The sequence below is a fragment of the Delphinapterus leucas genome, chromosome 7 (genome assembly GCF_059928025.1).
Source record: "Delphinapterus leucas isolate spDelLeu-1000000601 "Yukka" chromosome 7, BTC_Dleu_Yukka2, whole genome shotgun sequence".
Lineage (NCBI taxonomy): Eukaryota > Metazoa > Chordata > Mammalia > Artiodactyla > Monodontidae > Delphinapterus > Delphinapterus leucas.
This window is the reverse complement of record NC_143135.1, coordinates 13,919,925-13,936,557: the sequence shown is the minus strand read 5'-3', so window position 1 is coordinate 13,936,557 and position 16,633 is coordinate 13,919,925. Positions and strand designations below refer to the sequence as shown.

The 16,633-nt window shown below is 56.1% G+C and overlaps 1 protein-coding gene across 7 annotated transcripts in view; it reads left to right on the top strand.

Annotated features, from left to right (window-relative positions):
- The first annotated feature begins 12,648 nt into the window (after nt 1-12,648).
- Nucleotides 12,649-16,633, top strand: part of DGKZ (diacylglycerol kinase zeta) — a 32,707-nt gene continuing 28,722 nt past the window's right edge. For 2 of the 7 annotated variants that reach the window (XM_089914878.1, XM_022592130.2), the window contains exon 1: nt 12,649-12,839. In XM_089914878.1, the coding sequence (XP_089771004.1) occupies nt 12,664-12,839 (176 nt within the window). In that variant the 5' untranslated portion in view covers nt 12,649-12,663. Of the gene's footprint in view, nt 12,840-14,808; nt 15,109-16,633 lie in introns of those variants that run through there. The other 5 variants (XM_022592128.3, XM_022592127.3, XM_089914872.1 and 2 more) reach the window with 4 other exon arrangements.

The window sequence follows — 16,633 nt, the reverse complement described above, 5'->3', positions numbered from 1 at the left end:
TCTACTGTCAGCCCTGGCAGCTGGCCTTGCCGCAAACACGTGTGATGGCTTTCATGGGGCCAGTCATCCTACTCAGGTTGCCACAACCAACCCTTTGTTACACCTGGAAACCAAAGCTCTAGCAGCAGGGAGAGCAGCTGTGGGCGATGCCTGGAGCTGGGATGGGCCAGGGCCAGGCTCCAATTCCAGAGGGTGGACCACCCTGGCCAAATGGGGCACCTATCTGATGTGGGTAACAGGTGCCCCTTGGGGCATTGGGATGGAGGAGACAGGCTGGGAATTCACCTCCAAAGGAGCCCGAGTCTCTCTGTCATCGGAGTGACAGTTAAGAGCATAGGTCTGATGTCCATGCTGCACTTTTGTATGCGACCTTGGCAAATTACCGAACCTCTCGAAGCCTCAGCACCCTCAACTGAAGAACAGTACCCACCCTCCTAAAGTTGCTGTGAGGGGTAAACGAAAGCTTGCACATGAAGACCTTGGCACAAGGTCAGTTATGCAGTAAACACTCAAAAGGCATTAGCTATTGTTTTCTGAGCGCAGAGACGATGGCTGCAGTCGTTCCATGAAGAGAGTTGCAGCTGGGAGAGGCTGCAGAAGGTGGTCAAGCGGGTCGGGGTGGGAGCGAGGGGGGCTTTCATTTTTCCCTTGGATTCTTGGGAAGAGGGCAGAGCCACAGCTAAAAAATAATGCAGTCAGCAGCTGGTCCTAAGTGGGGAAGGTGTGAGGACAGAGTGGAGAAGCTTCACTTTAAAAAGGACTGAGCGGGGAGAGCTTCGAAGGAAAGAGCTGAACAAGAAACCAACAGGCAACCCAGCAGCTAAGCAGCTGTGAGGGAATGTCAAATCCAGCTAGAACTACCATAATTCTTGGTATAGGCAGCCTGGGTGTTTGGAAAATTAGCAATCCTAAAGGCAATCTCAGGGGCGAAGATGTGGGGAAGGAGGAACTCCCAAGTGCCCCAGCCCACCCTCTTCAGCAACAGGGCTTCTTTAGAACTTGGCTTTAGGGAGGAAGCTCCCCTGTGGCCAAGCTGTTTAATGCAATTCCATTTATGCCATTCATCCAAGATGGGATTGCTGGACCAGGAGAGAGGGGGGAGGCAGAGCTGGGGCATCCGCCTTTTGGGAGTTTACAGATGAGGGAAACGGGCAAATGTGAGGCTGTTACTGTGTGGCAGGCAGCACGGGAGAGTAGAAAAGGGCATGAGTTCTGGGGCCAAAATACCTGGATTTAAATCCTGGCTCACCACTCACTCACCTCACCTGAGCTATCTTGAGCAAATAAAGCACTTGAATGACATCTCAGCGTCCTCATCTGTAACATGGAGGAAGTGATAATACCTACCACCCAGGCTTGTGGTAAGAATCAAATGAGATGTTAATTATTGTTAGAGGGTGAAGGGGAATGCCCAGAGAGGGGCCCAGGAAATAGTTATGGGGCTGAAGGAGGGAGACAGCATCTGTAGTGGAGTGCCAGGAAGGGTTCATGGGAGATGTGGCACCTGAGAATGGCCTTGATGGATAGACAGGATTTCAGAGAAGGGCACATATTCCAGGCAATGGGAACAACGTGAGCAAAAGCACAGAGCAGGACAGCCACTGTAGGGCTGGCGAGAGTTGGAGGAGCCTTGAGCAGTACAGCTCTCCCCGCTCTGTAATCCATTCTCTACCTCTGAGAATCTGGTCCTTCCCACCTTCCTGGGCTCACAGTCAGTGGGAAAAGATAAGACAGACTAGACTAGACACTGGGTGCAGAGGGCAATGGGATCTGGGAGGAAGAAGAGTGCCTTTCAGCTGGAGCCATCCAGGAAGACTTCCTGGAAGAGGAGGCATTTTAGTGGATCCTCAGAATTTGAAGTACAGCAACAGAAGGAGATTTCAGATGAACAATGCTGTACAGCCCTGATGCCAATTCCCAGAATAAGGAACACAGATGAGTGGAAGGAAATGGATGGAATTGGAGGATAGGATGTGGGAAGATCAAGGCAGGCCTCAAATGCCAGGCTGAAGTACAGGCAAGGGGGAACCACTAAATACTACAGAGGGAGAGTAAATGCTGCGGTCAAAGGTTGACTTCAGAAAGATGAGTCTGGGGTAGTAGATAGGAGGCATTAGACCTGAGAAGCTAACCAGGGTCCCACCATCATCCAGATGTAAGGCTCAGGTGAAGAACACCCCAATGACAAGAGGAGATGATGCAAGGAGGAACCATGGGATTTCCAGGGGGAAGAAGACCCCAAGGAGACCTCTAGTCTTTCCTTCCGGAGTTGGGTCCCCCCCTCTCCCGACCCAGGAGGCTGATTCAAACTTCTGGGAGACCCTGGCCCAGGAGCCTCAGGGGGCAGGTCACAAGAGGCAGCTGGGCCTTGAGGAGGCTGCCAGGCTCCAGGGTCGGGAAGCTCTCCATCCCACACCCACCCCGAGCTGGGTCCCTTTCCCGGATGGGTTGAGAAGAGCTCTAGGCCTAGAGGCAGTGTTACCGGCAATCGGGTCCATCCCCACATTCCAGGCGTCCGAGAGTATGTTCTCCTTCCTGTGCACCTTCCCCAAATCGAATTGGGTCTGTAAAGTCCCGTGGCGCCGACGGGGTTAAAGCCAGCCCGTGTCACCGCCCCCGCCACCCCACCTGCCCGCCGCAGCGGCGAATGCCGAAGCCGGAAAGCGCGGGACAAGGTGGGTATATCACAGCCGCTGAGCGACGGGCGGGGCGGTGATTGGCCGCTGCCAAGCTGCAGGGTACAGGGGAGGGGGCGCAGGGGTGGGCTTTGGCGGGCGCCCAGGGCTGGGTTCGTGCCCGCCGCCGGCTGGGCCGGGCTCGCTCCTCCAGTGCTCGAGCCGGGCTGGCTGGGCCGGGCGGCGCCCTCCGCACCGGACCCCGCGGGCTGGCGGGTGTCTCTAAGGTGACACTCCGGTGCGCGTCAGCGGCGGTGGCTGCAGGCGCGCGCTCATCGCCCGGGCTCTGGCTCCGCTCAGGCTGCGGCTCCAGCCGTCCGGGGGCCGCCCCAGCGCTCATCACGCAGCACCCCGACACCCACCAAGACCCCCTCCCGAGGGGCCCGGGAAGATCCCCGCCGGCCTTTCCGAGGCGCAGCGTCCAGCAGCTGCCGCTCCCGTCGTCTGAGCCCCGGCGTCGGGAGGGGCGTGCGGGACCCGGCGCTTCCCTCCCTCTCCGCCTCGCGTTCCCGGGCCCAGGAGGAAGGGAGACTGAACTTGAGCAGGGAACCCCGAAAGGCCGCAGGAGCCGCGGGAAGAGGGCGGCCTGAGGATGGCCGAGGGGCCGGGCGGCGGAGGGCCCCGCGGGGACGGGGCTGGCGGAGGCTGCCGCGCAGCCGAGGAGGAGGTGGTGCGGCGACGCTGCCGGCGGGGGGCGGAGGCCGAGGTCTCGCAGCAGCAGTGGCTCGAGGCGCCCCGGGGCATGGCCGCTGGATCCCCGGTGGAGGAGCGGTTCCGCCAGATGCACCTACGAAAGCAGGTGTCTTACAGGTAAGAATGCGGGTAGAGGGGAGCCCAGCGCTTGGGACCACTCCCCTTTTCAGTCAGCAGTCATTGAGCGCCTGCGGCTTGCCTGACACTGCTCTAGGCCCTGGGGATTCAGAAATGACTGCCAAGGGGCCTCTGCCTTCTGTGTCCAAGGGGGAGCTTCTGGGACCCTTTCTCTAATGAACAGTGAAAGCCCTGTTCATTCAACGTGAAATTACTGATGCCCGCTGTGTGCCAGGTACGGTACTGGGCGCTGAGGGGAAAAATAACCAAGACATGATCCTACGAACCTCTATCTGCTGGGGAGAGCCAGGAATGAGTAGGGACCCCCTACTCATTCAATAGGCCTTACTTGAGCTTTCCTGTAGGCTGACCCTGTGCTAGGCACTGGCCTGTGGAAGTGACCGAAATGATGCTCGCTGCCACCATGGCTGAGACCCTGCTGCCTAGAGAAGGGGAAGGAATCCCCTCCTGGACCCCTCTGCCCAAGCAGACCTTCACCGGCATCCCCGTGGCAGACTGAAACTTGCACTCCCACCCGAATCTTCTTAAACGTCTTCTGCCTGTGAAAGATTCCCGGCCTCCCAGGTCCCACCACCTATGCCCAGAGGAATCAGCTGGAGCGGGCCCCAGAGACCACTTTTATGATTTGGGATGGGGTGGGGGAGGACTGCCCCTCAGTAAGGGTGCGTACGTTACACAGAGGAGGGATCTGAGGAGGGTGGTGGAGGCAGGACAGGGGCGGCCCTCGCCATCCTCTTCCTCTCCCAGACAACAGCCTCAACCAGGACTTGCTGCCCCTCTAAAGCCCCTGGCCCAGAGGGACCTTTGGAGGATCCAGCAGGGAGAAAGAGGTGTCTGTAGTCCTTGAAACCATCGGCCTGTTTAGAGAGGACAAATTTCCTGTTTACAACCCGAGGACTTGGGATGTGTCTGAGGCTGCCCTGCTACGTGGGGCTTCTGGGAGGGTGTTTCATAAGACTGACCAGTCCTGGGAGCTTGAAGGACCCCAGTATTTTTAATGGCTATGAGACCATCGGGCCTTCATCACTTGGGGGAAGATGAGAGAGAACAGGAGGGGACTTTTCCACCATCATGAAGTGAGATGCTCGGAATAAACGGGCAGGAAGTTACGTTTCCATGGGCCCTACCTTCACTGTCTGGGGCCTGTGAGGAATCGGGAGTACACTGAGCTACATTACTGAGTTCTTCTAGAACACCGTGCTGAGAGAAGGGCATCGTCCGTCCACTAGCTGCAGAGGGAAGGGCCCCTGAAAGTCCCCTGGGGGAGGAGAGAGTACAAAGAGACTGATGGGTGATGGGGCATAGAATAAAAGAAATATTAGTCTGGGAGTCGGGAGGCCTGGCTTGTATTCTCACTCTGCCAGTGACTTGTGTGTCCTTGAGCTAGACAATCTCTCTTTCTCTCTGGGCCTCAGTTCTTCACCTATGACATAAGAGGGTGACCCAAGGTCAGGAACAAAGAGCATCTGGAGCTGAAAAGGAAGCCAGAGTGCCAGAGTGGGGTAGAGGCTTAGAGGGATGGGGGCAGAGAAGAATCAAAAGGCTGAGATAGAAGATGCTGTGTGCGCACACTCACACACACGTGCACACTCACACACACGCACACTCAGAGATAGCCACAAGGGCTGGGGTTCCCCCAGGGTGGTTCCTGAATGGAGGCCCCTCCACAGCCCAAACTTGAGGCCTCTAGTCACTAAGGATGCAGGGTCACCAAGCTGTGGCTCCTCTCTGACTGTGAAAAGATCAGGAGACCTCTGGGTCACCTGTGTGAGGGCTGCAGAAGAAGCACCAGGGCGGATGCCAGCTGTCACCCCTGGACAGATCAAGTGAGGCACCTGCTCATACCTTGCGGTTAGGCCAGAAGCCCCATCTTAGGACCAGAGCAGGACAGAGCGTCAGGTCAAGAAGAGCACCCTGGGTAGAGGGGAGAGGAAGCCCTGGGAAAGAGACAGAGCCCTGGGCTGCCCAGGGGACCCCAGTGGAATGACTCAGCCCTCCCCTGTGGCTGCCATCCTAAACAGCCTTGTGACCAATGCTGCTCTTCCTCATACAGGCCGCTGGGGGCTGGCAAGAGCCAGGCCCACGGTGGCCCTTCCCACATCCTCTGCCTGCCACAGTTCCACGCAGCTCTGGCTTGCAACTAGACCTCCCACCCCGCTGTGAGGAGTTGCTAAGAAAAGCAGTTGAAAGCCATTCACAGAGAGAAAAGGCTTTTAGACAGAAATGCGGGGGCAAAAAAATCCGAGGGCGAGGGGTGGCAGCAGAAGCAGGATTGAGGCCTGGCTGCCTCTGACATAAGTGAGGATGGGGATTTTCAGCAGCACAGTAGGAGCTTTTAGGGACGTGGAGGTTTCTGGGAAATAGGTTCCCTTTACCCCACAGCTCTGGTGTGGGCTGGAAGCAGCCCTGGCAGCTGTTTTAGTGGGATGGAGAGATGGCAGGTCTCTGCCAGTGGAAACTCATAGGGAGAGGGAAGTGGGAGGACATCTTGTGTCTGCATCTGGGCCTGAGGAAAACTCCCAGACACTCAAGGAAGTCCTAAATGCTCAGGGTTGGGCTCAAGGGACCACTGGAGGGTGGCCTCCAGCCTGGGAGAAGCCAGGGGTACAAGGGACACTGGATTTGGTCTGAAAGGAGCAGTCAGAAGATGCAGAACTTGAACCTCTGGAGATAAGCCCAGTGGTTCCCAAATCAGATCAGCTGAGCATCTCTTTTAAAATCATTTCTAAAGCCCTTCCTGGAGATCCTGTTACAGAGAGTCTGGGATTGGGCCTGGGCATGCCAACTTTTAAAAACCTCCCCAGGTAATTTTGACAGCCAAGTAGGTTCAGAAACCACTGACTTCACCTGCGGAGAAGCTGGAGGAGAGAGAGCAAGGGTAAAGTGTGAGCTGGATCACTGGGGTGTGGCTGGTAGGGGGCTTCCCTGTCCTGGGTGCTTTTGTGGCCCTAGAAAGACCTTGAAGGAGGGTCAGCACCTCTGTCTGCAGCTCTGACCCTGGGCCAGACACTGTATGAGATGGAAGCATGAGATAACATTCTTCTCTCAACAAAAGTATGATTCCATCCAGGGCCAGACAGTAAATATTTCCAGCTTCACAGGTCACATGGTCTCTGTCACTTCGCTCTGCAGTCACAGTGTGCAAAAGCCTCCACAGACAATATGGAAACCAATAAGCGTGACTGGACTCCAGTAAAACTTTATTTATAGACACTGAACTTTAAATTTCATATCATTTCTACTGTCACAAATATTCTTTTGCTCTTTTCCAACCATTTAAAATTGTAAAGACCATTCTTAGCTCACAGCCATACAAAATCAGGCAGCAGACCAGATGTAGCCCTTGGCCATAGTTTGCCAACCCCCGATCCAGCAGATGGGACGGGACAAACACATGGGAAAGACAGCTGATGGTGGGCATTAGGAATTCACACGGGCATTGGGCAAAGTGGCACATGCATTGCACTGAGAGAGGCAGTGCAATGCACATGCATGCAGTCTTCAGGGTCAGAGAAACCTGGGTTCGAATTCCAGCTCTGCCCCTTGCTAGCTGGGTAAATCACTTTCACGTCTGACCCCATTTCCTCTATGGAAAATGGGAACAATAATACCTGTACAAGAGGGTGGCTGGCAAGATGAAAGAAGATAAGAGATGTAAAGTTCCTGACTTGTAGCGTGGGTGAGACACAAGTTAGATCTTCTGCCCTCTATAGCTGGACCTTCTTGTGTGTTGGGGCCGGGGAGAGGTTCAGGAAGGCCCCTGAACGAGGTTCGCCCTGAGTGATGGATGGCTGATGAGACCTGGGAGTGGCAGAGTTTAACAAAGGCTAAGAGCAAGGGCTGAGCCTCTGTGCACGTCCCAGGCTGCAATCCTCCCCCTGCCCCCTCCACCCCCACGGAGGGGCTGGGGGGAAGCGACTGGGGGTGCCAGCTGGCAGGGGAGGGTGCCCCCTGCTGTGGGCATGGGACTGTGGGTACCAAGCTCCTCGAGGGAGGGGCACCTGATCCAACTCTCCCTGCTGCTATTTACCAGAAGCTAAAAATAACCAAAGAGTGACAGGGAGATGGGGCCGATTTGTAATTTAAATAGCAACGGGATAAAGCAAAGAGCTGCAAGAGATCACATTCTGTCCTGAATTTAAAATGCAAAAACCGGGGGCAGAGAGAGGAGCTGGAGCTGGAGGAGGGGGCCCGCTGCCAGAGGAAGCAGGAAGCAGGGGGTCTATCGTTCTCCTTCCTTTGGGAAGGGTGCGGGCCCAGGCCCGGCCCGGAACTCCTTCCTCCCCTCAGGGAACCAAGATTCTTGCTGACTCGTGAGTCAAAGGCCAGGAAGGCTGTGCCTAGAGGTGGGGCCAGGCTTATGTGAAGGCGGCGTTGTAGGGTTGGGATTCCAGAAGGAGGGTCTTATCTGAGCCTATTTTAGCCCAGGGCGCTTGAGACAGGCCCCCTCAGCATCTCATGCCCCGCACCTCCAGCACCAGAGGACATAAGTCCCTTGGGACTTTTGGAGGGGAGCTGGGAGGACCAGTTCCAGCAGAGGCACTTGAACAAGTTCTTCTCTGCTGTGCTGCTAAAAAGACATCAGGAAGCCTGGGTTGGAGTCTCATCTTTCCTTCAGTTAGTGCCATTTCAGAGCAGGGCATACAGAGAAGCCCCCAAGGATCCAGGTCCCAAGGACAAGGGTTAGCACAGGCTAAGGAAGACCTGTCTTTTTTTTTTCTTTTTTTTTTTTTTGCGGTACACAGGCCTCTCACTGTCGTGGCCTCTCCCGTCTAGGAGCACAGGCTCCGGACGCGCAGGATCAGCGGCCACGGCTCACGGGCCCAGCCGCTCCGCGGCACGCGGGATCCTCCCGGACCGGGGCACAAACCTGCGCCCCCCGCACCAGCAGGCGGACTCCCAACCACTGCGCCACCAGGGAAGCCCAAGACCTGTCTTTAAGGATGCACAAAGTGGGTAGGGAAGGCACCGGGAACACATCTGGTTTCTGCTGGGCCCCACTGTGCTTAACCAGTGTTCTTGGCCTACAGGTGTTTGGGGAAGGAAGATTCATCTGGACTCATAGAATAGGGGGGGATTTGTGGATCACTCAGCAGCATCTTACAGATGAGAAACTGAGCCTCAGAGAAGTTAAGCAATTTGCTAAGATCCCAGTCAGTAACTGGTAGAGCCAGGATCCAGACTCAGGTCAGCTTCACTCCAAACCCGTTGTCAGGCTTTCAAGGGCCTGGACGTTCATCCTTAAGGCTCTCTTCTTTTGGCTCTGTACTAAGTGCACATATCCCTGGGAGGGGTAATAGCAAAGGGGTGTGAGGGCTGGAAGGTGGTTCTGCAATCAGGGCTTGTGATCCAACAGATGGGGACGGGAGGCTTGAAGGGCAGGAGACCTGCGGATCTTGCCCTGGGAGCTTGGTGCTGCAGTCCAGGCCCGAAGCAGCAGGAAGCTCCTCAGGGCAGATCTAGCTGACCCCGAGCAAGGGGACAGACACCCAAGCTCCTCTCCCCTCCAGCCTGGGGACCTGGAAGGTGCCGAAGGCAGTTTCCAAGAGCGATCATGGTTTGAGGGACCACGCTTCACTGCAGAGCTGCCTGTGCTCTACCCACAGCTCTCTTGCCCCAGTGGGAAAGGGTCCGCAGCCCCTCCTCCAGATTTCCTCCCACACGTGACTTTAATGAGGCTACCCAGAAGGAGCCTAATCAAATTTCCATCTGTCACTAGCCAGCAGCACCTGCAACCCAGCTCAGGTACATCTGTCTCCTCTGTGGAGGTAGAGGCCCAGAACCTGGGCAGGGGCCAAGGTCAGCAGGTGCTTTTCGGCTCTAGGTTGCTCCCAAGGGCCCCCAGCAGGTACCTGGATCACAGGCTTAGCTGCTGGGAAGGGACATGGGCTCCCAAAGTCCCTCATGTCTCACCACAGCCACTCATGCGAACGGGAAGCCAGCCCCCCTCCCTCTGCTCTGCTTGTTGGACAGCTATATTCAGCTCATTTCGACTTTCATACGAAGTTACTAAGCACATACTGTGCACCCCGCACAGAGCTAGGAGCTACCCTGGGTTCAAGACTCTTGTAAGGAGACAAGACTCATATGCATAAAAGGTCACATAATAGAGGAATATTTGGGGGGAACAAAGGGGAGTGTCAGAGACACATCAGTGGGATGGGAGTGCTGGCTCTAGAGCAGCATTCGACACTTAGTAGGTATTGATATTTATAAAATATTTGTCATATGAATGAATGAGTGAGTGAAAACCTGGAGATCAGGGAAGGAGATTCAAATGAAACTGTCAGAGCTAGACAAGATCTTAGAAATCATCTGATCCAACCCAGAGATGTTAAGTGACTTGCCCAGCATCACACAGCAAGGGCTGGGGTTTGAACCAACTCTTTCCACCTTCCCACTTTTGCTCTTTGGGTTGGGGTTTTGAAAGATGGAGATTTTGATTGGCCAAGCTTTATGGGCAGACAGGGCAAGGAGAGCAGCATAAGCAGAATGAAATGGCAGGGGTGAGGGCAGCATGTTAAAAGAAGTGTGAAGAAACAGGGAAGAAATGTTTATTGAGTACTTACTGTGAGGCAGGCACCAGCATGGTGTGAGCTGAGAGAAAATCTCTGCAGGGAAAGCTTGGACGAAGAGGCAAAAAAGAAAGGAACCAGAACACAAGGAGTCTTGAAGGTCAGGCCAAGGAGGTTGGCTTGGCTGGTTGTGAGAGCAGTGGCTGTCCAGATCGTGCGTTAAGTGTTTGGTGCCCTGGTACATTTCTTTTCCCCAGCTCCCACTTGCTCATCCAGGCCACAGAAAGTAGAACACCTCACCCCCTGGGGCCTCAAAAAAGCCCAGAATAATTTTCTTACCCAGATTCCTCTTCCTGGGTGGATTCTGAGGGGTCCCCAGCTCCCCAGTGCTGGCACACGTTGTCCTAGGAACTGCCGAGGGCATCCTCCCCAGCCCTGTGCACCTGTCCCTTCCAGCCTTGTCCTCCCCACCCCACCTGCAAAGTACTGACAGCTTCAGTGAGTACAAGCCCAGGGGGACTGTGGTCCCACAGCTAGGACTGCTCTGCCTCTCGGAGCCTCCAGCCTGCCCAGCTTCCCCTCCAGGCGTCACATTTCCTGCTCCCTGCTACTCCAGGGCTGCCAGAAGCCTCAGACTGAAAACAAGCCCAGCCCCATTTCCTCTGTTTAACTGTTCAAGCTACTTGCAGAATCCCTGGGAGAGGAGGACAGGGCCCTGCAACAGCCTCCTTCTAGAATAGACCTTGGCCTGGCTGGCAGAGTCTCTGCTGGGCCACAGCACACAGGACCTGCCTTGAGGCAGGGTGATGGGCTGGAGGGAGAGCCACTGGGAAAGGGGCTGCCAAGCTTCAGTGGCATCACCTGGCTATGTCCCCAATCCTAGAGGGGCAATAGGATGTCTCGTTTACGGGCACAGACTCTGGGGTGAAATTCTTATTTCTACCATTTACAGGCTGGGTAACCTTGGACAAATGAGCTTAGCCGCTCTGTGCCTCAGTTTCTCCATCTGTAAAAGGAGGAAAATAACAAGATCTATGTCATAGGATTGTCACAAGAATTCAAAGGTTTCTGGCACAGAAATGTCCAAGAAATATTAGCTATTTTTTATTATTACCAAGTATTAACTAGTCATGATTTATTAAGCAAATAGTTATTGAGAAATATTATGTTCCAGTCATGAGGGACACAAAGGTGATTACAGCACCAGATGGAGGTTTCTAAGGGCTGGGATGGCATCGTGTACATTCCTGTGTCTGCAGGTTCTGTAGCATAAACGTTTATTGAACTGAACTGAATTGAACTGACACCCTTTCTGTCCTCGAGAAATTTACAATCTTTCTGGGGTAACAAACACATACAGAGCTAAAGAACTAATTATAGAGCAGCGTGACTAAAGAGTGCTTAAGGAATGTATGATTTCCATCCCAGAACCAACCCTAATAACAAAGAGCGAGCGTATGCCTTACTATTTATTTACCAAATCCTCACGATGGCCTGAAAGTCCACCCAGTGTGGCCTTTTTGCTATTCTTTAGACACATCAAGTACATTCCTACTCAAAGGGCCTTTGCTCTTACTGTTCCTTCCACCTGGACTGCTGTTCTCCCAGACTGTCACATAACTTGCTCTCTCAATTCATTCGGGTCTGTTCTCACACGTCACCTCAGGAGGCCTTCCCCAGTCCCCCTAACCTAAGTAACATCGCTGTCATCCTCCTCTTCCCTCTTCGCCTTGGCTTTATTTTTCTCTATAGCTCATCTCATCTCATTACCGGACATTATTTCATATATTATGTGTTTAGAATAGAATCTAAGCAACATAATGTTAGAGCGCTGGTTCCTTGCACACTGCTATCTAGTCTGATACAGTGCCTGACGCACAGATAGAAGGCACTCAATAAATATTTATTGAATGAATTCATTTGTAAACCCTTTCGCCTCTCGTTTAATCCTCCTAAAACTCCACAAGCTCAGTTATTACTGTTGCCCCCTTCCATGTTACAGATGAGAAAACTGAGGCTCAGAAAGGCTCCCTGACACACATATTCACCAGTTTATCTGTTTATAGCCTACCTTATTCCAAAAAGGATTTCAGGTGACCTGGAGAGGTAAACCTCTCTGACCTGATCCAGAGTGCACAGCTGGTAAGTGGCAGAAACAGGACGTGCGCCCACATCTTCTAGCTCCATTCTGGTTACGCTCTCCACTCCGCCACCGTCCGTGTGTTAGACGGTGTGGTGCTCACAGAGCTGAGAGGAGAGAGAGCTGTGTGTGGGCTGGGCACGGTCCCAGTGCACCCAGAGGTTGTGAGGGAGCAGGAGACCTCAGCAGGACCAAGAGGTGAAGATCGGAGCAGTTAGGTGGAGAGGAAGGCCAGACTGGGGCCCAGGTTCAGATTCCAGCCTGGGCAGGCCTGCTGGCTGCCTGACAGCCTCTGACTTGGTGCTGTCTCCTGGCTGCTGGGCTGGGCTTGTCCTCACCTGCCTCTTGCCCTCCGGGGCAGCTCCTCTTCCCAGCCAGCCTCCTGCCCTGGCCAGCGGAAGGCGCCTACGAGGCTTATGGTCCTCGACGGGGCAGCCGGCCGGCCTCTCGCAGGGCCCCCTGGTCAGGAAGTGCCGAAAGAGGAAGAGAGTCGCCGGGCAGGATGAGCACACTGGGGGCCGGCCACAGTACCGGGGGAGGCTGCGATGAGGCTGCGGCTCTGGGCCCCGCGGAGGCTCTGGAGACAGAAGAAGGAGAGCGGCCCGGCGCATTGAGGCAGATGTGGCGCTACCGCTCCTGGGACGTGCCACAGATCCCAGCTGAGGCCCCCCAGTCACAGTAGGTACTTGGGTGGCTGGAGAATGAGCACAGGGACCTCTGGCCCTCAGTCCCTCCATGAGTCTTTTATCTGGGGTTGGGGGAGTGACAGAAGTGGGGTTACGCCCCTCCCTGTGTCCAGTGGCTCTGCAGAGGCGCAGAAAATGGCAAAGGGGTACTTGGCAGGGTGAGAAGGGCTCTGTTGTTTGAATTGCTGGGGCAGTGTGGTGGGGCCTGAGCTTGCAGAAGGCTAGGAGTCGAGGGAGCTAACCGCGGGGGGGTCTGGGCAGAGAAGTCCCCACAAGAGTGTGGCATTGGGTGCCTTGTGCAGACTCAGTGGGGTCTTCAGTAGCCTCTGGTCTCCTCCCTCAGAGCTTGGTGTCAGAAGCATTGGGAAACTTTCCCAAAGGGACCCACGCACCCCAGGAGGACCGTGTCCGGCCCACTTGCAGATTTCACTGCCACCCTGGCACCTGCAGCTGCTGGGAGGGCTGGTGCCCCATTCCCCTGGTCTCCAGGCCTAGAGGAAACGTGAAGGAAGCTGGGAGAAGGTTCTGAGCTTCTAGATGCTGGCTATTTTTTTAAAACGGCAGGGTTGCCCACATGTCACAGCTCCCGGCACTGGCTATGTGTGGCAGGCTGAGGCTGGAAAAGGGGCTGCCAGAACCCCAGAGAGGGTGAAAGTGAAGTGACACAGGATGTGGCTTTGCAGAGAGGAGTGCTAACAGAAACAGCAGGCAGCTGATATGGGCATCGGGGTGGCAGGGTTTGGAGGGAGAAGACCCATACTCTCCAGCTTCCTGGCCTCCTTTTGTCAGCCCTGCAGGGGCTATCAGAGGCTGCCCCCAAGCTGCTGATTCTCAAGCACGTGTACTGGCTGTGCCACCACAGGCGACTGCTCTGGTTCCACTTGCTGTCCTCATCTCTTGAGGGGGACAACCTTTGCTGCCCATGGGGGTGTGTTTGTGTGTGGCTGCGAGGTATATTTCTGGGTGGGTGAGGTATATGTAAGAGGGATGTGGCAACATGTAACCGTTGTCCTGGGTTATATTTGGGTATAGGAGAAAGACGTATATGTTCACTGAGGGCATGGATGTTGGGGAATGAGAGTGTGGTCCTTGCTTTTGTGTATGTATTTATGAGTATGTAAGAGGTGTGCAGGTGATTCCTGTAGTGTAAGAGATTTACAGGTTCCGTCGGATATTGTGTTGGGAAAGTGCTATGTGTTAGGAGTGTGAAAGGATTAGAAACAGCTTTGGATTTAGAAAGATGAATTTGAATGAGAAACGTGTGGTTAGTGTGTGTGAGGGTCACTAAGTGACTTTGGTCCTGGTATACATTTCTGAGTGTGAGAGGCTGGTGTGGGAAGTGTTAGTTTGTGTAATGAGTGAGCATAATTGTGTGAGAGGCGTGTCTGTTCTGTGCGTATGGGGAGCACTGTGTGACTTTTGTTCCCGAGGGCGTGATTTGGGAGAGCAAAGAGGGTAGGAGTGGAGATTGTATGAGTGGCTGTGAAGGGCACAGGGTGTGCGAGAGAGGTGTCTATTCCTTGTAGATGTGGGAGGGGAGGTGGTGATAGCCACCCTCGCGAGTGTTCACTTGTGAGTATGTAGGTTGTTTGGTGCGGGGAGACGGGGCTAAGAGGGAGAAAAAAAGGTTGCGTGTGCCTGGGTGCGCGCAGGGCGGCTGTGTCGGGTTGGAGATTCTATTCTAATCCCGGAGGCGGACCAGCTGGGGTTGTGGGCGGGGGCTCCGTTGCCCCGCCCCCTCTCGACCCCCCGCCCCCTCTGGCGGCCCAGGCGGGTTGCAGCTCGGCCGGCGGCCGGCAGAGGGCGCGGCGGGCCGGTGCCACCGCGTAGCCGAGGGGGCGTGCTCGGCGGCGGGCAGGCAGCGGCCCGGCCAGCTATGCGGGGTCCTGCGGCCGCAGCTGGCGGCACTTCCTGGAGCGGCGACTGCGGCTGCTTCCCCAGCACCTGGGCGTGGAGCGCGGGGGCGCGCGGCGCGGGGCGGGCGGAGCGAGCGCGCGCCATGGCCGCGGCGGGCGGCGAGGAGCCGGCTTGCTAAGCCCCGGCCGCCGGCCCGGCATGGGCGTCTTCCGCGGGCCCGCCGCCGGCCGGGGCTAGGGCCGGATGGAGCCGCGGGACGGCAGCCCCGAGGCCCGGAGCAGCGACTCCGAGTCGGCCTCCGCCTCGTCCAGCGGCTGCGAGCGCGACGCCGGTCCCGAGCCGGACAAGGCGCCCCGGCGTCTCAGCAAGCGGCGTTTCCCAGGACTGCGTCTCTTCGGGCACAGGTGAGCGCGGCGGCGGCGGCGGGAGGCATCCCTCGGCCACCTGGTACTGACACCGAGCGGGGTGTTCCCGGGCACCGGCGACCCGGGTTGTCTTGGCGTTGGCGCTGCGTGGGGGTCATCCCCCAGCATCCGGGCACTGGCACCGAGTGGGGGTCATTCCCTGGCACCGGCAGCTTAGCGCGCCTTCTCTGTGGTACCGAGGCAGGGACGGCTTCCAACTCTCCAGCAGGGAGACAGAATCACCTAAACCCCTGGCACCAGCAGGTAGGGCCCCCATGACTGGTCACGATCCCCTTCTTGGCACTGATGAAACAGGGCCCCCTCTGAGCCTCCTGGCCCCAGGGAGGTGGGCGGTCACGTCGCCACTCTGGTCCTCGGTGTGGCCGGGTTGCCTACCACCACTGCGTGACATCCGCAGAACATGGCCTCGTTGATACTACTGTTAACGACCCATGCCTGTCCTGGAGCACTGGTCACAGACCTAATCGCTCAGCATCTTCAGCTTCTCCTTGGAGTTGGGGGTTCCTGGCCGCCTGTTTTACAATGCTCTTAATTAGCAGGGAGACCTCAACCTCTGCTCTGCTAGGCAGTAGGCATATCTCCCCCTACCCGCGTCTAGCCCTGCTGGGAAAGGGATCGGGTGCTAACTCTTCAAGCTCTATCTTGTCCTCTCCCCCAGCACGCCAAATGTCACCATATTGTGCCTGTGACGGGGCTTTGACCAGGACTCTGGTGAGGAACTGTGGGGAGGGTGTGGAAAGATTGAGTGCAGGCAACCCGTGGCATGTGTGCTGGTGTTGGCTGGGAGCCGCTTCCTGCCAGTGCATCTCTGGTGGAAGGTGAGGGGAGATGGAGCCCCATAAGGACTCCACCTGGCTCCCTGGACTTCTCCCTGACTTACTCTGTCCTTCTACAGTGGCCACGGAGCTTGCAGCCTATCAGCTCAGGACCCCAGAGCCAACTCAGACTGGACTCTGACCGCTTGGAGTCTGCCCAGGGCCTCCCTCTCACTTTTCTTCAGTTGTCCAGGCTTCATGGCAATTGGCCCCCCGAGCTTTGTCCTGTCCCTTCCCAGGGTTGACCTCACCCACCAATAACATGGGTCGTCTTTTTCTGTACAAGTTGGCATCCCTGTAATGCTGACCTGTGCCCTCTGCCTGCCGTACCCTAAGCAGGGCCCTGCTCTTTGTGCCTGCACTGTGTTGCCACGCACAAAGATCTGGATCCTCACACTGGCAGATGGAGCTCTGTAGGCCCTTGTGAAACCAGGCAGGCTTCAATGCCACATAAAACGGGGCAGGGAACAAAGCTTCTCGTACCTCTGTTTTGTCACCCACAGCCCTGCCTGCCGGAGCAGTTTACACCCAGCTCTGCAGGATGTAGCCTCCAGTGTTCACAGGCTTGTGAGGGGGAGGGAGGGGCTCCGCCGGAGGCTTCCTGTCCCTGCCCACAGGGTACCAAGTGTTGGGCTCTTCTGACCTCTGGCTGTTGCCCCTTGTGAAGGGCACAGGTTTGTGCGTGTAGC